Below are 20,581 nucleotides of genomic sequence, written 5' to 3'. Positions count from 1 at the left end.
CTGTCTGTCACTAAATCTTACACACTGGACCTTTAAGCTAAATTTTGAATGCAGAAATTTCACTTATGTTTTAATTAAATGTCTATTAATGTGAACAAACCCAGCTCTTCAACATAGTGCTTAACTAAAATAGGCCAACACTAAAAAGCACTTCAATGTATATCTGTAATCAAACTATAAAACAGAACACAAAGTAATTAGAAACTTGCTTAAAACTGCACATATAATGTATAATGATAAATTACCCTTTCATTGTTCATTAATATCTATAATGGATGGACTGTTCATATATAACTGAAGAATCAACAATCAAATACAATCTCCAAGAGCAGTTTATTGCGACATAGCAAGTGTTTACAAAAGATGGTATAATATCAGAGTAACAGCACTTTCAGATGATGGGCTGGTATAGTTTTCTCATGTGACAATGTTGAAACAAACAGTATAGAACGCATCATTTGGTGACCTTGTCTCTACAAGATACTATACAATACATGGCATTTAAAATTCATAACTTGTAAAAGTGGCAATATAGAAACTGATCACATTAGAAGTTGTTTAAAAAATGTTATTACTGTTCTAGAAATTATATATATGTATATTTATATATATATTTACTGTATATGCTTTTACACACATGGATATCAATCTGTTTCATGCACAAATGAGGCCCGTGGATATAAATTATTCTGGCACGGAAATGAAAACACTTTTGGTTTTGTTTGGAGAGACATTGTGTAATCACATGACAAAGTTGAGCTCACTGTATCAAATTAGCAGAAAAAAAAGAATATTACTATTTTTGTTTTCTCAGCACCAGCACTGGATGTGTGAATTACAAGAGGTGGGAATGAGGTTCTTTTTTTCACAATATACAAAAGTTTTTGTCTCAGGTATCTGATGGCACCGGTATGTAAAGGTTTTAAGTGCTTCATCCCTTCGAATGCAAGATTACTTCTGCATTTTGTTATGTCTCTACAAACATTTCTTTAAATGCGACGCTGCTGTGACAGGGACAACATGTACAGCTACAGTACATGCTAATGTGTTGAGATGACTCGCTCAAAGCCCTCTGAAGTATGAGGTGCTGAGTGATTTCTTTAGCTGATCCAACCCTTTAATCCTCTATACATGACAAACGCATACTGTACAATATCAAAATGTTTGGAACTAAAAAATAAAAGAGCAACATGAACTAATGATCTTTTAAAAAATGAACAAAAAAGAAACAAAAACACATTTAAAGGAACACACTCTAATTATCAGAGCGACCATTCCTGCCCCCAACAGAGAAATAGATTTGATGTCAAAATAATGTCATATCAGGGTCTATTTACTAGCTTCTGGAGCTTTCAACCACACAAATCAACCATCTTTGAATTATTTCATGCCCATTCCTATACAGTATAGCACCGATAAAGTACATTGTCATGTAACGAGTCAGCTCCATAGGTCACAAATAAAAGCTCAGACATAAAAGTTACCAGTTCACGCATCAACAGTGAGCTAACAAAATATTAAAGATTTTAGAAAATGGGCTCAGCATTAACTCACATATCACTGGAATCAATGTCAATAAGAAATAACAAATGTAATGTAGCTCTGTTGTAAAATAAGAGCGGTTCACATACACTAAAACAAACATAAAAAGAAAAATTGTGCTTTCATTTGATGAATTGGAAGATACAAAAACTCTGCTGATGTTTAAGAACATACGTTTTAAGGGTTCTGCTGTGCAGCTTAAAATATAATTTGTTTTAAAAATTATGAAACCGATATATGTTGGACCCCAACTGCTCTCAACAGATTTGCTTCTCTACAAACACACACACTGTCGATCTGAAACAGAGTACAGCACTCCAAAATATCCAGCAAAGGCCTTTTCTTATACACTTAGCTGCCATGACGGTCGTAGGCCTGATGGATTACATGAATACACACACACACACACACGTCGTCTTCTATTATACACTGATTATGTTACAAATATGCAAAGTTGGTTTCGTACAAGCCATAAGAACATTATTTTTCATATCAAATAAACAGAAATACACAAGGTCTACACATGCTGTAGAGTCTATGTACAGTAATATAAAAAATAAACAGACACATACGTACATGAATCTTCTCAAAAACCACACGGTCCCATAAAGGGGATCTCTTTTCAGCACGCCTTCGTGGATTATTAGTATTAAAGTTCTGTAATTGTACCAGACATCCAAATCTGCTACTTATTTATATTAAAATGGCCCTGCGAACTCACGTGATGTCGTCCACCATATTTTTACCACCTTTAACAGACATCGCAAAACAGACACGATATTAAAAAACACTGAGAGATGAAATGTGGTGGAAAGTGACAGTTTACTGCGGCACAATGAGATGATGCTTGAGCTTCAGTCGAACGTGAACTGGGTTTGGAAAACATCTGCGTTTTTCTACGATCTTTTTATCTTTTTATATGTCACTTATCTAAATCATGAGCAGTACGTACCAGTGTTGTAGTACTCGAATGCAAGACCACTTTTTGAGGGTTTCACAATCGACTGATTTTATTTCAAGACCTTTTAAGATCACGACTGCGGAAATATCACCAGTGTTTCCAATTGTTCGCCCGGTAACGTCTAACTTGTCCCACCACACTTTCATAACTTACTGAAAATATTTTTACACTTCAGGTGGAACTAAAGTTTCACTTTTTACAACGCTGAAGAAGGTAAAACGAATGATGGTGAAAACGGCTGCGAAATGGTTAAAAAAGTTGCCATCTGCATGGCACAGGAAACTAAAGAGAGGACAGGGAAGGTCAGGTCAAAGTTTAACTACAAGAGAACTACAAGACCAAACAGACCCAATTTGGCAAGTATTAGCTACATTTAGCTATCTAAGCAGGATCAAAGACACAGTCTTGATAAGACTCTGGTCTTGATCTTGACTCGGTTTAGCCAGTCTTGACTACAACACTGGTAAGTACAGTGTTCTTTTGCAACAACCAGGTTGGCTAATAACTTCAGCACGCTTTCAATTTGTTTTCAATTGAGAATATTTGAGATATAATGGCTGCTTGTGTTGCTGCTGCCTTAATGGACATCAGCTCGTGAGTAAAATGTCACCAGAACTAACAGGAATGTTGAGCGTCATCCTGCTAGCAATCCTGTTTTAACTGCATCTCTGAGAGCCGTCCGTGGTGGAGACTGAGCTGCTACGAAACGTCCGCATGACTGTGACCGCCCACTGTCTGCTGACACGCACCTTCACTTCCTTCAAGATCGGCAGTTGGTAGCATCTTTAAAAACACTTAAAAAAAAGACTTGTTTGTGCCCAGTCAGTTGTAGAGTTCGCTATAGAAGAGGCCACATTTTTAGAAACGTTTGTTCACGTCAGCACGTGGATCAAGTAGACATTCACCATTCATTCAAAGCCTTTAACTGCCTGATACACAAAAGTCTGCGTCTGAGCTGTGCAAACTGTTTTAGGACATGAACATGCTCGATGCTGTTTTTTTTTTTTTTTACAAGCTTGTTGCCACACTGAACTCACCACCGTCAATGTCAAGTTACACCATGACAACAGAAAATATTCTTTTATGAACATTTAGCAGCTAAACATACTTGTGGCCTGCAAGTGAAAAAACATTTTAAAACCGGAGGACAATTTAAACTAAACTGCAGGTAACCATAGCAAAGATGCTGATGCTTAAAGGATATTTAATCGAGGATTATTTCTTATATAAAAGCTCAAATTCAATATGAACCTCGCCCAGCTTTGGAGCACAGCGAGCGTTCTTTTAAGTATAATAATTCTTCACTGGCCTGCAGGGCTGCATGATTATGGCCAAAAATGATCATCACGATTATTTTGATCAATATTGAAATCATGATTATTCAAAGAGAGCACCGCTCTCACTCCCATGTTGTGCTACATTCTCGCTACATGTCCAAAGACCGCTCCTTATTCATTTATTTGTGCCAAGTCTCTTTGATTAACATCGCTTGCTCTAAATCTCTCTGTTGTTGATTACACTTTGAACTGTAGCTGCAACATCACCTGGCTATTTGTTTAGGAAGCGCTTCATACGCAGCAGAGATATCTATCAGCAGAGCACGCATTTTAAATATTAATATCACAGTCCATAATGTTCCTTTAATTGGGGGAAATCTTAGTTAGTGGTGCAGCTTAGATGGGTATTAACCAAATCTATGACAGGCTTAAAGTCAAATGTGTGCGAAGCCTGTTGTCAGCAGTTCATTTGACTTTTTTAAGACTACAAAGTTTCAGTCAGCATGTTGCTGACATCTATCATTGGACCTGGATGATAGATAGTGATATACCTGGAGACACGTAGGTGTTTACAGTGTACTACAGTTTAAATGTATTCTACTGACGGCTCATTGAAGAGAAGGTAGTGTTAGCAGGTGGCTGTGTGCAAACTGGACGTCAGGCAGAATCAAACAGTCAAAGTTTTTGAAAAGAAGTGAAATGCTACTTTAACCAGCTCACTGTTCAGGACAGGAACTACTCAGATTTATGGCAGTAAAGGTCTTTAAGAGCTTTGAGTTCTTCGATTAGTGTCTTGTTTTGGTTCTCCAGGACGGCCACTCGGTTCTCCAGACACTTAACATATTCCTTCTTCTTCCTGCGACATTCACGGGCTGCCTCTCTGTAGGAAGGATAACACACAGTTTGTCTTGTTTGTTCGTTTGCTCATTTTAGGGGTAGAAATGGGACGTGCCCCAGGCCGAACCTTCACAGAAGGCACCTGATTGGACATTAGAAGTTTTCTGATGCAACAGCAAAGCCAACATTGAGATGTTCATACCTGTTCTTCATGAGGCGGACCTCCCGTTTGCGGGTAACCTCCTCGGTAGCACCCTGGGTGGGGAGGGCAGGGGATGAAGCCATGACCACCCCGGGGGCGATGGTGCTGGCAGGGGCCGCTCGGATCTGATAGGCCTGGACGTCACCGGAGGCAGCTGAGAGCAGCGGGTAGATGTTAAACTGGATGAAACCACTTCTACTCAGAGACTCCATGTGTCAGTCATATCAGATAGTGCTAGTTTCAGCGTTATTATTCATTAATACAGATGTTATGAAAACGTGCTTTCACCTTGGACCACCACCTGGTTACTGGGCACCAGTATCTGCTGGCCGTCGCTGGTCTGTGCGTACTGGAGGATGGTGGCTCCAGGCTGGGCTGCTGCAGCGTTGGTCATGGTCAGAGTCTGCAGGCCCTGGACTCCATCTGTACCGTTGTTAGCCAGCTGAATGGCCCCACCCTGTGTGATCGCAACTGTGTGTTTGGCGAGAAGGAGAAAGAAATCATCAGATCCTATCAATGCCCATTCCTGATGTGACACAACGCTTCCCCATCTCCACCAAACCAACTATCACCTACTGTATTGGCCACTGCTAGTCTGGTAGATGGGTGTGGGCACGGTAACCGTGGTGATTGAGGGCGTGGCGGCGGCAGCAGATGAATCCTCCTCAGCTTTTTCCTCCTCGATGCGAGGGACAGCTGGGGCGTCGGACGAAAGGTCGTTTAGGATTTTCCTGCAGGCACAAACAGGCGCAGATTTTAGGTACTAGATTTTCAGAAATTTACAAAATAAAAGCATTTTCCATGTTTGCTATATTACAAAGCAATGCTACAAAAACTTTGTTATAGTTATAGCACCCTAAAAGCAAGCTCAAGAAAGCAAAACAAGACTTAGTGTTTGCTAAGTTTTATATTAAAAATAGCAGTAGGTGAATACTCTTTTATAATCTTATATATATATATATATAACAAAGAAAGAAAAGTACCAAGTAGTGTGGTAAAATTACATACACACACACACTACCTGTATGAGGGGCGTCGTGACAGAATCTCTCTGCGCTTCTGAGAGTCCGTCACACTGTCTACTGACTCCTGTGAATCCTCACTCTCTGCTATGGTGGAGATCTGGAACAAACAGACAAACCAATAGACAGAAAAAACTTCAAACTTCACGTCCTGTATAGGTGAAACATCTAAAACTGTGTGTGTGTGTGTGTTTACCTGTACGGCCTGGACCTGTGGGGACTGGATAACAGATGGCTGCGCAGCCTGGATGACACCGTGGACCTGAACCGTCTGTCCGTTGGGAAGCTGTACCAGTGTTACTGTGGGACCTGTTGCTGAGGCATGGCCCGTTGTCATGGACACCTGAAAATGAGAGATGAACGTGCTTTCTGCTCTAGTCACTTCAACATTTCCTTAAATATTTCTGGATTTTTTTCCTGGTAGTGTTAACGTGGTGTTACCTGTGCCAAAGTGGCGATCTGTGCCGGGGTGATCTGCTGGCTCTCAGTCTCAGTCACAGCAGTCTCAACCCCCTGCTGAGCCTCCACTGCTGACTCCATCTTCATGGGCTGAGCTGCGGGAAAAGAGTTGAAGAGAAGCCGTTAGAACTGCACTTTTGCGGGGCTGTAACATCCGCAGCATCAGGATCACTGACAGTTTGTGTGCCGTGGCCTTAGGAAACAACGTGAACTGAAGAACGCCCATATTAAGCTGTGTATGTTATCTGATATGCTTACACAATCCTCACAGAAAAGATCTATTTTCATCCTAGCACAAAAAAAAAAATCACTACATCACTTGCCATATTTATGATTGTTTACCCTTTAAAATTTCATATCTGTTGTGTTCTAGTTTGTAGAGGTGCTGACAGTGGTGGTGTTTTCTCTGTTCAATCACATTTTAGGTGGAATAATCTGCCAGTCGGATTGTCTTCAGGACCTTTTAAATATGGTTTCTTTTATAGAAAATGAACTACATACATATATATTTTTGAATCTTTATGACATAGGAGTGTTGGCCTAACCTCAAAGAATTTTTCTGCATTCTAAAAATGTTGGAAAAATATCAAATCTAGATTTATGGTAAATGGTGTGGGGGGCAAATGTGTGCACATCTGCATATATATTAATGAGTATTTATGTCGGAGCACAAAACTGAGAAAATGTCATAAAAACCTCCAAACACAACAGAATGATTGTGATGTAGGAGGCAGCTGCTGTCTGTGTGTGTGTGCCCCATCACGTGGTTACACGCTCCTACATTCACAATGAATCCTTCCATTTCTGACACTGACCACACCATCAAATGATTCAATTATTAATAAACCATACATAAACACTACAAACATGTTTGTTTTTTCTCAGCTTAGAGCTGGGCAGTGTGCTAAATCAACTGTGACAAACTGAAGCTTGGTTTACTGTTTTTATTCAATAAGAAAACATCTGATCAGGAGAAGCTATGTCTTAGATAATAAGTGTACGAAGATTCTAACATTCAAACTATGACGATTTCACTGAAGAGAGGAGAAACAATTGTATCTTTGTAAGTACAAATGACATCATCTGTAGCCAGGGATGTAGTGGTAAAAAAAGAGGTGGGTAAACTATACATTTTGGGATCGGGGGACCACGACGTTGTAAGGGCCAATTCATAGTCGACGCAAGCATGACGCAAGGAGGCTACGATGTGTATTTTATGAAACAACTTTTCTGACACATAGGATTGTGTGTGTATGAGTGTTTGTAAATGTGCATGTGTGTGTACTTGTATGTGTGTGAATGCATGTATGTATGTTTGTGTGTGACAAGGGTTCCCTGAGGTCTCTACTTTGTATCAGTCATAATTCGAGATACACAATACGCATGTTTGAGGTTTATTAAATCTTAATAAAGAGAAAAATAATGTCAGTGTGAAAGAAAGCAAAAAAAAGAACAATATCAAATAATCATTATAGCACTGAACTTAACTTTGTAGCTACCCATAGTCATGTCACTCACAACAGTGCCCACAGAGCCTCTTTGTCTGTTGGATTTTTGGACTCACTGTGTCGAGATATTTTGCTGGTCTCAGCTGGAAGATTGCTGCCTCGACGCTTTAGAAATCGCCTAATATCCATTTCACCATAACTTCACACACGTACGTAATCAGTAACATGCAAGGTGCTCTGTCTTGTGGATAGAAGCACTGTAGTTGGTAGCGAAGCTAATGTAAACGTGTGGATGAAATCTCGCAGTCTGCTGGCTCCCGCAAGAGGGCGAATTACTACGCGTATAGGCTACGCAGTGATAAAACCCACAAGAACTCATGCTTGCAGGATCTACTAGTTGTAGGCAATTGAAAAATAACGGGAAAGCGTTATTAATATCTGTAGTTTATAAAACAAGAGACATGCGTGCGTAAACTGTATGTAGAGGTGGATAAACTATGATTGAACGTGCGCAAACTGTATTTAGAGGTGCGTAAACTATATTTAGAGGTTCGTAAACGCTATTTCCAAAAATCTGGAGGTGGGTAAACGGCGTTTACGTGCGTTTACCCACCACTACATCCCTGTCTGTAGCTGATGCAGAACCTGATGGCTTAGAGAAACTGTACTTTTTCAAAATAAGATGCACCAGCCCTCAGCAGCTAGCCTTTCATCTTGCACACCACCCTGAGCTGACTCCACTGTACAAACTTCAGTATCTGGCAGTGATACATTGAAAGTGTAATGTTCTGGAGCCAGAGGAATGATCTGCATCAAGTCTTCTTCTCAACATATCTAAATGTTACTTTAAAGGTCTGGTGCGTGTAGGATTTAGTGACATTTAGTAATGGAGTTGCTGACTGCCCCCTCGCATCAACCTCTGCTTCATGATGTTCTGGGCTCCTGTAGGAACATGGCAGAGGAGACAGGTTCATTGCTGGTTCAAGAACCAGAGCTAATTTGTTGGAAAAGGATTACTCCTGATCCAAACCTCTCTTCAGAATATTTCCCGTTAGGAGCCAGGACTGCTCTGTGCTTTTAAACCGTTAGGCTAATTCTCCCTCTGCTTACCATCTTACTGTCACATTTCAGCTCATAGCTAATCATGGATGTGTGCTTGTGCAACATTGAATGAACGTGAGTAATTATTGATTTTTATTTCACTTTCATTTCAATTATTTTAAATGACATTCCAGTGATTTTGTTTATTTTTATTATTTTTTTGCAGTATTAATAATTAGTATTATTATTTATATTATATGTAAATAAAATAAATAAAATAAAGTACGTTAGTACAACTTCATTGAGGTCACGTACACATAGGTTGAGAACCAGTGCATTCATCAAAAGTCATGAATTAAGGTTAACCGTATTAATAGTTATTTTCTTTCCTGTTGGGTTGAAAATCTGATTTTTTCATAGCTATGTTATATATAAATATTTATGACAACCTTATTATGAATATTATATTCCATTTGTGTAAATACAACCCCTAAATCTGACACTAAACCTTTGATTAAATGAAAACAAATAGCAGTGATGACACCCTGCTGCTTAATTATCTCATTTAAGTAATAGTAATAAAACCACTGTTAGCAAACGAGCTCATGATTAGAACTGTGAGACTAAGCTGGGTGATTAATTAATTAAAAAGGAGGCTTCATTTATCTTAACACCTTTAATCAACTAATTAAAAGAAATTAAAATAAGAAATCTTTGTTGGTTTTAATGGCGTGAAATGTTTGAACTGTAATGAAGATGGATGACCTCTGGGGTTCCACGCAGTCTAATTAAAAACACTAGAAACTAATGAAGCTGCTGCATGTCGGTGCGGCTGCTCCACCTGCCTGCTACATCCTCCTCCTCCTCAGTATCTCCCGACTCTGGTTCAGAGTGCGGGGCCGGGCACTGAGCGCTGATCTGGGACCTGTTGTTCACTGTGATCTCACACTGTGCGTAGCGTCTCTCCGCCGCATGATTGGCTTTACACATTTCTCCCTCTGCTTTTCAAACATCACTTGGAAGCTCGCTGTGTGACAGCACAGCCACATGGCGGGAAACGCCCCCCTCTTCTTTAACACACACACACCTCACATCCCAGCAGACCACAACCAGCTAACACATCGGTCTGACCGCAGAAATAACACGCGGTGTTCAGTCTCCAGGCCTCACTTCATGTTTTCAACCGAGCACGGCGGCCTGTAACGGCGGACACCGTCCGGACCGATGAATGACAGACAGCACCGAGACGGTTATCGATAAAGCGGGGTCATGAGAGGGCGTGTACACTCATGAATAATCGATATGAGAGCGGAAATATCCAAATTAAGTCGAGTGAGCGACAGAAATAAATGAACATATAGCGGCTAATGGTCCCACTGCGCCGTTAAGGGTAGAAACGGCGCAAACGTGTGCGGGGTTAGCTCTGTCCACCACCGCAGCATTTGACAGCTGAGCGCGCGAACGGCGCTAAAGTGCTGTGACACTTTGTGACGTGTTAACACACACCGTGTCGTCCCCCGGTCCACACACACTCACACACACACCAGCACCGTGCTTGTCCCAGTCAGCCGCAGCCTCCCCTCCCCTCCCACCGTCCGTCCTCATACAAACACACCGCGGCGCCATGATCTCTTTGTTTCCTCCGGGCCGAACCCGACCACACCGACACTTTCTACAGCCGCGTCCTGTCTCTCAGAGCCCCGGACACCGCTCCGTCCTTACCGGTACAGACTCCCTTCGTCACTCCCGGGCCTCCGGAGCTCCACTTTTATTCTGGCCGACACGTAAGAGCCCGCGTCAGGCTACACCTCCGCCGCGTCACCGGGAACAACAACACGGAGATTGGAGAAGGACGAGAGAGCAGATGGCGACGCTGGCCGAAAATTACCGACGTGCGGACGGAGAAGAGCGGAAAATACCGAGGAGGAGCGGATCCTCACGACACTGTCTTTGGCGCCTAAATCATTTGGCAACGTTTTACAATAAGCACTTTAATAATTCGCCTATAATAACAACATGAATCTGTTCCTTAACAACTACACACAGATAAATCACACATCTTTTTAATTTTTAGTGGAGTTTAGTTTTGAGTGGAGTTTGGCCTTAGAACACCAGAAATAGTCCATTATATGCAGTTGTTTATATTATTTTGTGTTATAAAATCCATATTTATTTCAGTTCATAAAGGATTAAAATATAATAAATAACTTTGTTAACACAAATATTCTCTAATGCATTAAAATGTACTACTTTAAAAATGTTAATTCAAATATTTAAAGCCTTTTTGTAAGGTTATGTTTGTTTAATACAGAGAGTAATTGGTCACATGACCAGAGTTTAGTTGAGTGGTAATTGTGGCATTGTGAGCGGGAGAGAGCATGGATGTAGAGAGAAGACCTGCTGCCCCATTGTAACGTTGATTCTGCATGTGGTCCAAGCAAGCAATAACCTTAGTAGCAGTAAAGTGAAGCCAAAGCAAAAGTGCCAAAAACTGCAGGACTGGCTGCAGAATGAGTCAGTGTCCATAAGTCCCCATGTTCAAATGTCCAGCTTCAGAGCAGAAATAAACATGTTTACAGCCTGGTACAAAAAACAGTTTTGGTCTCTATAGATAATTTCCCTGTTCATGACAACTGTACTGAGGGTGAATTTATATACAACTCACCTGTTCAAATGATATTAAGGCTTAAAGTTACGTGAATTAACAGTATGGCTGCTTTGATTGACAGGTAGGTGCCATTACAGGTGGCTTGATTGCACAACTAGTCATCATTCAGCCCGCCTCAGGTCTGCTGATGATCCATGTCTTTGCCCATTTTTAGATTAGCTTATTATTATTATTATTATTATTATTATTAGATTAGATTCTGAGCTTCAAAACAGCACTTTGGAAACCTACGGGTGACGTCACGCATACTCTGTTCATCCTTTATACTGTTATTGGGTCCAAGAGGCGCACACAGTAGTTGTATTTTAGTTGTGTATATTGTGTATGATGTAAAGGCTTATGTGTTGTAATATGTACAATGTAATACGTTTCAGTAATTTTATTTGATATCACTTTTCTGTCTGCCGACACTTGCTGGGGAGCTGTATATATGAAAATGTTTATATTTCTTTAAAGTTTTCATGGTGTCTGATAACCAGACAGACAGAGAGAGAGAGAAATAAAATATTAAGACATCTGTATGCTTCATGGCCATTATTTCATTAGACCAGTGTAGTTACAGCTTACAGGTTCTTCTTATAAAGGCTGGAGATGTTTGAGAGAATGAAGAACTTGCTCTTGATCTGTAGATTACAAGATAAATCATTTATCTGCAGGTGTATGCTTTGTATATTACAGCTTACACCTTTAAGATCCAGAACCTTCTTGCTGTCTGCAAATTACTGCGACACCATCTGGCTTGTGTACATCACTGTGACATGAACTAAGTGAACATGCTCTACACACACACACATCTTGCAACCGCATTCTTACACATGCATTTGTTTTCATGGAGTGACAAGCCAAAGTGTCTGCTGGGAGTTGTCACTGTGACCACCAGAGGGAAGCATAAGACCATTTTAATGCACAGACTGGCCACAAAACATAAAAATGTCTCTTTAAAGAGATACATATTTTATATTATATAATATTTTATTATTGACCACATAACCATATATAGTTGGGGCACAAAGCAGTTTAATGCTATTTTGCATTGAATTTTGAGCAACAAATGCCTCAAAAGGGGATATTTAACTAAACCTTGATAACAGGATTCTCCACCATACAACTGACAATGATGAAAAAACTACATTACATTTGTACTATAGTAAGAGCATTACCACATTAACAAAAACATGTGTATACACTGTACTCAAATAGTTCATTTTCTGTCTGTTTACGTCCACAATACAACGCTCTCATTGGAAAAGCTAGAAAAAGAATCAGAACAAAAACTTCAACAAAGGTTTCCATTTGAATTGAAGTGGGGTTTTTATGTATGTCAAACCTCAGAATCAGTGTTGTAGCAATCGAAATCGGTCTTGATCTGGACACCGGGCTCAAAACCACTTTTTAAAGGCATTGTCCTGGAATCAACCGCATTTTTACTCAAACAAGAAGGAATCTGGATTTTAGTCCAAGAGCGGTTAAGACCACAACTTCGAGTATGTCACTTAATTGTCTGTGTATTGTCTGATTTATTTGTTAACTGTCTGGGAGGAGACATCAGACAATTGTTCTGGAATAAAATGTGGTTTCTTAAATCACAAAGAGTTCAGAACACACAGCAGTTTGTAAATACTGCAAGGCGACGCTTAAAGAGCTGAGTCAATGTAGCAACCACGCTTCAGCCAAGGAATTTTTGTGAATATTAGCTACCTAAGAACGCTGTATACTGCCTGGTCTTGGTCTTGACATGGTATCGTACTGCTTTTGTCTTGGTCTTGTCTCAGTCTCGATACGCTCTGGTCTTGGTCATGATTTGGTCTCGGTTTAGTTAGTCTTGACTGCTCAGAATGGAAAATATCAAATGTAATGTGACAGTATTTTCCTTGGTTCTTTTATGGAACCATAGCTCAACCAGAAAAGGACAGAAAGGCAGCATGTTGTTGATCTCCCCATGTAGTGGCGCTGTAGAGTTGTGTACACTCTCTGACCATGTGCTCCTCCATCTCTGCCTACCCTCCGTCTCCCGTCCTCCTCCTCCTCCCCAGCGACAGAGAGCTGGTGTGTCATCACGCAGATATGTGGAGTTTATCAAGGCAATTCCTTTTATAATCCTCCTGATGCTCGTTGCCGGTGTTTTATCTGTTTAATAGCATTTTTCTGCTACACGCCATAAAAAACACCCTTTTTATTGTGACACCAAACACATTGTTTGGGGAATTGACCCTGCCTGGGTAATGAACAGCAGTGAATTTGCAGCCAGTTATAAAAAAATAAAAGAGAGAGAGCGAGAGAGGAGGGGCTGAAAGGGGGGGAGACAGTTTTGACCCAAGGACCAAACAGGAGAGGAGGAATATTTTATGGGAGGGGGAGGAAGCCTGTTCTCCATGTCCCATTAGAGGTTTCAAAGTGGCTGGTTTTTAATCGTGTTCTGGTTTTGTCATCCATTAGTCAACATTAATTTATGTAAAAAAACAAAACAAGAGTGCAACATTTTAATTACCATTTCGTGATATGCAATCTATATTCTTGATTTAATCCCAATAGAAGAAACCTACATATAAAAATATACAAACAGGAAACAAATCAAAGGAAACGGTTAAAGCAACATTGCAGAGAATTTTTTGTGATTTAGATTTTTGTCATAAACAGACTCTCTCATTATGTCCATAGAGGCTGATGAGCCCGGTTATACTGCCCTCTTGATCCTCTAGTGCTCTGAACTCGCAGTCTGTGCAGAGTGTAAAATATTATCTAGTTTCACCAAAATCAGTCAGATAGTTCTACACAATGTTGCTTTAAGAGTCATATAAATCATGAACTTCATCAACTACACACCTATAGGAAAGATCAGAGAATCTATGACAAGGAGCACCAAGGCTGCTCTGGATGCTTGTGGTGGACTTTATTAATATTAATAATATAATAAAGAAACATGACCTAATGTGTAGCCTTCCTCGGAGATACTGCATTTGCTGCCACTGTTCTCTGGACAAGTTTGTTTGATTGCATGACCAACGTACTATGACAATATCATGCTACTCACACAGCCAACAGTACCGGGAAATGTGAAAAAGATGAAATATGGCAGAATATGTGCAATGTGTTCAGCATTAATTCTATGTCCAGACTATCACGTGGTATAAATGGGGTATTCTTTTAGTGGCTGTAGTCCACCAACATTTCTACGTCTGCTGCCGTCCAGTGTTGAATCTGTGAAAATCAGATCATGTTTTATAGAATCAGCGTGCTGATGCAAACAGGTGAGCATTCCACTGCCAGCCTAATATTTCATGTCTGACATTTTTCATAAGCAGCGTCTGTGTGTTCGTGCTCCAGGCAGACGAGGTTTTTCAATTTTCACTAAATTCAAACCCCCGCTGCTCATTTTCACCAACGCGTGGAGTGTTGATGACACTTTCACAACAAACGGCGAAAGGTTACCTTTCCTGACACGCTCTTGTTTGTTGTGTGTGTTCAGCACCGCTCAGCAGCTACAGACATGTTATTAGATTTTTTTTTTAATATGTGCGCTCATTTAGAATTTCTGAAAAATGTATTTCTAGAATTTAATGATAGACATTGAAAGACGGAGAAGTGTTAAATGTTTGACGAACAGAGGGGACGATTGTAAAGAAGTAAGTGTGTTCGTGTTGAAATAAAACTGATTTTACACACACACACACACACACACACACACACACACACAGACAGACAGAAAGAATCAATAGAGGCATTTGGTCTATTATCATAAACACACACAGTGTGTGTGTGTGTGTGTGTGTGTGTGTGGTGTGTGTGTGTGTGTGTGTGTGTGTGTGTGTGTGTGTGTGTGTGTGTGAAGAATGGTGTTTTTATCTCCAGATGGTTGACTGAGACTTGGCTGGTTGGTACAGAGAGTCAGAGAGAGAAAAGCAGGCAGACGGCGTCTTTTCTACTTGAGCTTGGCTAAATGTGTGTGTGTGTGTGTGTGTGTGTGTGTGTGTGTGTGTGTGTGTGTACCACGTCTGCCAACTTGCCTGCCTGTATGTGTGTGTCTGTGTGCATGTGTGTGTGATTGACCTTGAGGAAGGAGGCTCAGTTGGAGGAGAGAGGGATGAGGAGCCCACCTCCCCCCTTCACCTCCCTCACCCCCCCACTGTGCCTCCCCCCTGGGTAAAGAACGACTGGCTTCTCATCCTCCTCCTGTCCTCTCTCTTCTTCTTCTTCTTTCTTCTCTGATTCATTTCATTCCTCTCCTCCTTCCTGCTTTCATCTACACTGCTCTGCTCTCATGAGCATGTTCCTTCTTTTTTCTTTCCTCTTCTTGTTTCCTCTCCTCTCCTTTTTTTCCCCTTTTGCCCACCCATCTCCTTTCCTCTCCCCTTTCATTTCCTCCCCTTGTTTCCTCTCCTCCTTTATTCTCCTCCTTTAATTGTCTCCTCTTGTCTACTTTTGTCTCATCTTATCTCCACTTTTATCTCCTCTCCTTATTTCCTGTTCTTTCCATCCATTTCTCCTCTCCTCTCCTCTTCTCTCCCCTTTCCTTTTCCTTCCTTGTCTACTCTCATCTTCTTGTTACCTTGTTTCCTCTCCTTTCCTTGCTTTCTCTCATCTCCTCTTCTTTCTCCATCTCCTCTCCTCTCCCCTTTCATTTCCTCCCCTTGTTTCCTCTCCTCCTTTATGTTCTCTCCTCTTATTATTGACTCTTCTATGTCATCTTCTCTTCTTTTGTCATTGTGTTTCTTCCTTTTTGTCCCTTTCCTTTCCACTTGTTTCCTCTTGTCACCTCTCATCTTGTCTCATCTCCCCTTTTATCACATTGTTTCCTGTTCTTTCCTCCTTTTTCTCCTCTCTTCTACCCCTCTTCCCTCCCTGTCTACTCCCCTCTCCTTGTTTCCTCTATTTGATCTCTTTTCCTGTCCTTTTTTCCTTTTACTGTCCTCCTTTATGTCCTTTACTTTCAAATCATCTTTCCTCTTTTCTCGTCTCCTCCTTTATCTCTCCTTATTTCCTGTTCTTTCCTCTCTCTCTGTCTCTCTCTCTCTCTCTTTACCTCCTCCAACAGTCCCTTTCAGCAGCCAAGGTGTTTTCAGAGGGAGAAAAGAAGCACAGATATGTCTAAAGAAAAAAAGGGGAGCAGGGAATCAAATGGCAAACTAAAAGCTCTTTGAAAAGCTGCAGGATGTCCGGGGGGTAATTTAAAAATCTTGCTCTGGGAAACGGTCAAAGAGAAGGTGTGACAGTCGACTGCAATACGCTTCATATTCACAAAGAGGCTTTGATTTCTTTACAACACCTGTTTCATCGTGTTTCACCGTGTTGTCTGTCACATGACTTGGTTTTGTTCTGTTGTCCTTTCAGATAATGCCATGGAGGTCGATTCTTCACAGCGTGTTTGTTTGCTGCTTCACACCGTCTGTTCAGTCACTGGTTGAAGTGCATTTAACTCATCCTGTCTGTCTACTTCTTTCTCTCTGCCTCTCTCATCTTCCCTCCCAAATCATATGGTTCAGCTGAAAAGGGATGCAAGTAAACATTTTGGTATTTTTATAGAGGAATGTAGACACAACTTTAAACTATTACAGCTTTTTATGTAGAACAACAGAGAAACCATTCACCTCATCTCAGCCAGTCAATATTAACCCTTAAAGGTTCCGTATGTAAGATTCTGAGGCTTTTTACGTATTAATTTAACATTTAATCACTTATCACTTATCATTGCTAATGGGTAAACAGGTTGTAACATATTTCTGGGTTGCCTTTAACAGCCTGTGGACTGATTTCTATGTAAAGGATTCAGGGCAAATTTTTTGGCAAAACTCTGAGGATGTGATATTTAAACGAGTGCCTTCTCTCTCCACTTCCCTACATTGTTTAACTATGAAACCACTATTAGCTAACTGAAACACTCCTGGTGGAGTTTATAGCCTTGGAAAATGTCCTGGTACTAAAAACTGTTTTGGTCTCTATAGCTAATTTCGCCACTCATGACAACTGTACTGAGGGTGAATTTTTATATACAGCTCACATGTTCCAATGATATAAAGGCTTAAGTTATTCAGAATTAACAGCATGGCTGCTTTGACTGACAGGTAGGTGCCATTACAGATGGCCTTTTTGAGCAACCAGGCTTCATTTGGCCCGACTAGATCTGCCAATGATCCATGTCTTTGCTGATTTTTAGATTAGCCAGGAGGCTGAAGAGGCAGGACTGCCAACATGGCGGCTGCCAGAGCCACCACACTCTGAGCTTCAAAACTGTCCTTCAGAAATCTGTGGGTGACGTCACAGATACGCTGTCCATTCTTTATACTGTCAGTGGTCTCAATTCAGTTCAGTTGTACTCCAGTAAACCTATGGAGTAAAGTAAACTAGTAAAAATGACGTGAATCGAGAAAAGCCTTCAGTGGTGTACTTGTAATACTGTCAATCAAGAAATACTCTTGAATTCTGATATGAATGACATCGACACTGTTCCATTGTTTTTAAGTCACACTGCCCCAAGCTCATGTCGTAGCCGCCGTAGTTCCTCATAGAAACACTGATTGTGTTGCTGATTGTGAGTTGGGCTGAACAAATAATTATCAAGAAGTCTAAGAAGTACCATGAGGAAGTATTTTACATTCAGCACTAGATGGAAAACCGTAGATTAAGTCTGTTTGCTGTCTCTTAAAGATGCAGCTGTGCCTGCAAGTCCCTTTATGACAACAAATTTAAAGTCACCTGTCAAACAGTGAGGCAGCGGAGGCACAGTGAATGAACAGACTGAACTACAGTGTGGTTTAGAAGTAAACTACATGGGTGGCATGAATTACAGTGAAATGAATAAATTACATGCTTGTTTGTTTTTTAAAGTGACAGTCCTCAAGCATGCCTGTAGGTAGAGTCTGCAGAGAGCAGCTGATGAAATGTATTCCTCACAGACGTGCAAGGTATAATTTGCCTTTATAATGTCAGGTTTGTGATACTCCTAGCTGTCATAGTGTTACAATAAACAATATTAGACAAAAATACATGTTAGTGACAATTTGAAGAGCTCAGGGGTGCTTTTTATATGTTCCCTGGAAAATTATGTCATATACAATAAAAACAGTAATAAATATAAAGGCGCCTAAATAATCTCCTGTGTTTATATCTTTCTCCGTCTCTGCTTTTTGAACTGACTCATGGGCTCAAACAGTCTCCGAGATGTACTATTCACATTCCTCTATCTGCACAGCACACATACACACTCGTTTAATCAACTCATACCAACATACCTGAAGTCACACACTCTCTCTCAGCCGCAGATCTGCTGGATGATGTGTGTGTGTTGAGGGAATCCTGCATGGTACTCAGTGTTACTCTTCAAACAGCTCCTCCATATGAAGCATATAGTCTCCTTCGGACTGCTCCATCCATCTTCTCCCTGTTTCCACTGTGACCTTTAAAAGAGTAGAGGAGGAGAACCAACAGGAGACCTTTAGCAATGGAGTGTATCCTCATCTTATAATTGTCTCCTTTAAAACTTGACTAACTAGACTGGTGCTCCCTGTTGTGTAAAAACTATTATATCCCGTTCATAGTATAAATAGCTTAACATTTATAATATCAAACATTAAGTAAGGTCAGCGATGTGAAGTAAATGATCCATGGAGGAGATAAATGTTTTGAAGATGGAAGCATCAGATAAATTAATAAGAAAGCTACCTGTCCCGGGTGTACCCCATCCCTCGCCCAATGTCAGCTGGGATTGGCTCCAGCCTCCCTACAACCCTGATAAAGATAAGTGGCTATGGAAAATGGGTGGATGAACGAGGTATTCCAAAGAGACCCTTTGCTAAACTCCATCCCACTTAGTTACTGTTGCTATGCCTGATAAGCTTTGTAGTAGAGATCATATACAGTTAAGAAAAATAATATTCATAGTAAGATACAATAATATTATTAAACTTAAGTACTAACTTTAATTACCACAAAGGTAGCTACTCATTCTTAGTTATAGATGATCGCTTTTGTTGAAATGACAGCTACACTCAAAAAAATGTTTAGGCCACTTATAAATAAGATTTATGTAATAGTACTTTCATTCAAAATGACTGTATTCATTTTTGCTGTTGGGTTTGGGCAAACAAGTTGGCTTTATTAATATTGAATGCATAAACCTGGCTACTACTACTATGTTGTGGAAGCACATTGAGTTTATTAGTACTATTACATAAATCTTATTACTTGCTTCATTACGTTTTTTTGTGAATTTATGTAATTCAAGTCCTGCATTTTGGCCAAAATGTTTTTTTGAGTGTGTCTGGATTTCTTCAGCTGAACTAGCTAGTAGCTAGCTGTGAATTGGCCGAAATCTTCAGGTAATTTGAATCATTCTTTCTTTCTTTGAGAACCTTACAAATGGATTCTAAATATATATTGAGTAGCCAGTTATTCACAAGATCATAGTTAGTCAGCTATTTCTTTCTAACTTCTCTTTCTAGTATGGTATATACTACCATATATATATATATAACGACATGTCATTCACATGTTTTCAATAGAGTATATATGGTACTAGTTTTATGCCAGGACCCCATGTGTCATGTGTTTGTCACGGTCACAACTACAAATTCTTCTGGGACGTTTCTGAAAACGCGCCACGGTGCTTCCAGTGAATTTACAAGCATTGACTAGAACAGCCATGATAAGCTCTGGCGGCCATGTGTTAGCCATTTACCCAAAACATCTAACCTAACTGTTCCAGATGGTTTGTTCCACAGACCCGACTGGAGAGCCATTAATTTCATCCAATCAGATCAACAATGATATGAATGGCATCTACACGGCTTCCATTGTTCTGTTTTTAAGGCACAATGCCCCTAGCTTATGCTGTAGCTGCCTGATTGGTCTGGACATAAAGGTATAGCTTGAAACCTGGCAAGATTTATTCTCACATGATCTCGTCATCTCACAAATCTTGCCTTGCAATGTTACAAAACAGCATGTTTACATTCAGGTGACAAAGCTCTCTAGTGGCTATAGTAATTATAACGGAAGTAAAAGAGGTCCATGCAGAGAGGAGGTTGGGGTGTAATGGATTGATCAACAAAACATTGGGAGAGTGTTGTTCGTCTGCAGTTTACAACTGACAGGGCTTTTTCTATAACCTAGTACCCCCACATACTTGTGC

The 20,581-nt window shown here is 40.4% G+C and overlaps 1 protein-coding gene across 3 annotated transcripts; it reads right to left on the bottom strand.

Annotated features, from left to right (window-relative positions):
* Window positions 1-316: 316 nt before the first annotated feature.
* creb1b (cAMP responsive element binding protein 1b) lies at window positions 317-10,854 on the bottom strand. Of its 3 annotated transcripts, XM_027284646.1 has the most exons (8): window positions 10,512-10,851; window positions 6,283-6,395; window positions 6,038-6,184; window positions 5,841-5,941; window positions 5,396-5,550; window positions 5,108-5,290; window positions 4,820-4,973; window positions 317-4,660 (listed from the first exon to the last, which is right to left on the bottom strand). In XM_027284646.1, exons 2-8 carry the CDS (start codon window positions 6,385-6,387, stop codon window positions 4,516-4,518), a joined length of 990 nt encoding a protein of 329 aa, XP_027140447.1. In that variant the 5' UTR covers window positions 6,388-6,395; window positions 10,512-10,851; the 3' UTR covers window positions 317-4,515. The 3 variants fall into 3 exon arrangements, with proteins under 3 accessions (XP_027140447.1, XP_027140436.1, XP_027140443.1); XM_027284635.1 differs by having other exon boundaries at window positions 5,841-6,184; window positions 10,512-10,854; XM_027284642.1 differs by having other exon boundaries at window positions 5,841-6,184; window positions 6,283-6,390; window positions 10,512-10,854.
* Window positions 10,855-20,581: the final 9,727 nt, after the last annotated feature.

The sequence above is a fragment of the Larimichthys crocea genome, chromosome I (assembly GCF_000972845.2).
Source record: "Larimichthys crocea isolate SSNF chromosome I, L_crocea_2.0, whole genome shotgun sequence".
Taxonomy (NCBI): Eukaryota; Metazoa; Chordata; class Actinopteri; family Sciaenidae; genus Larimichthys; species Larimichthys crocea.
This window is presented reverse-complemented; position numbering and strand designations above follow the sequence as displayed.

Bases quoted from the DNA above. Each gene is read 5' to 3' on its own strand.
- creb1b (XM_027284635.1), bottom strand. From the start codon at position 6,387: ATGAAGATGGAGTCAGCAGTGGAGGCTCAGCAGGGGGTTGAGACTGCT. The intron at 6,185-6,282 runs GTAACACCACGT...TCTCATTTTCAG, and splicing joins AGATCGCCACTTTGGCACAG to GTGTCCATGACAACGGGCCA. The intron at 5,551-5,840 runs GTAGTGTGTGTG...TTGTGCCTGCAG, and splicing joins TCACGACGCCCCTCATACAG to GAAAATCCTAAACGACCTTT.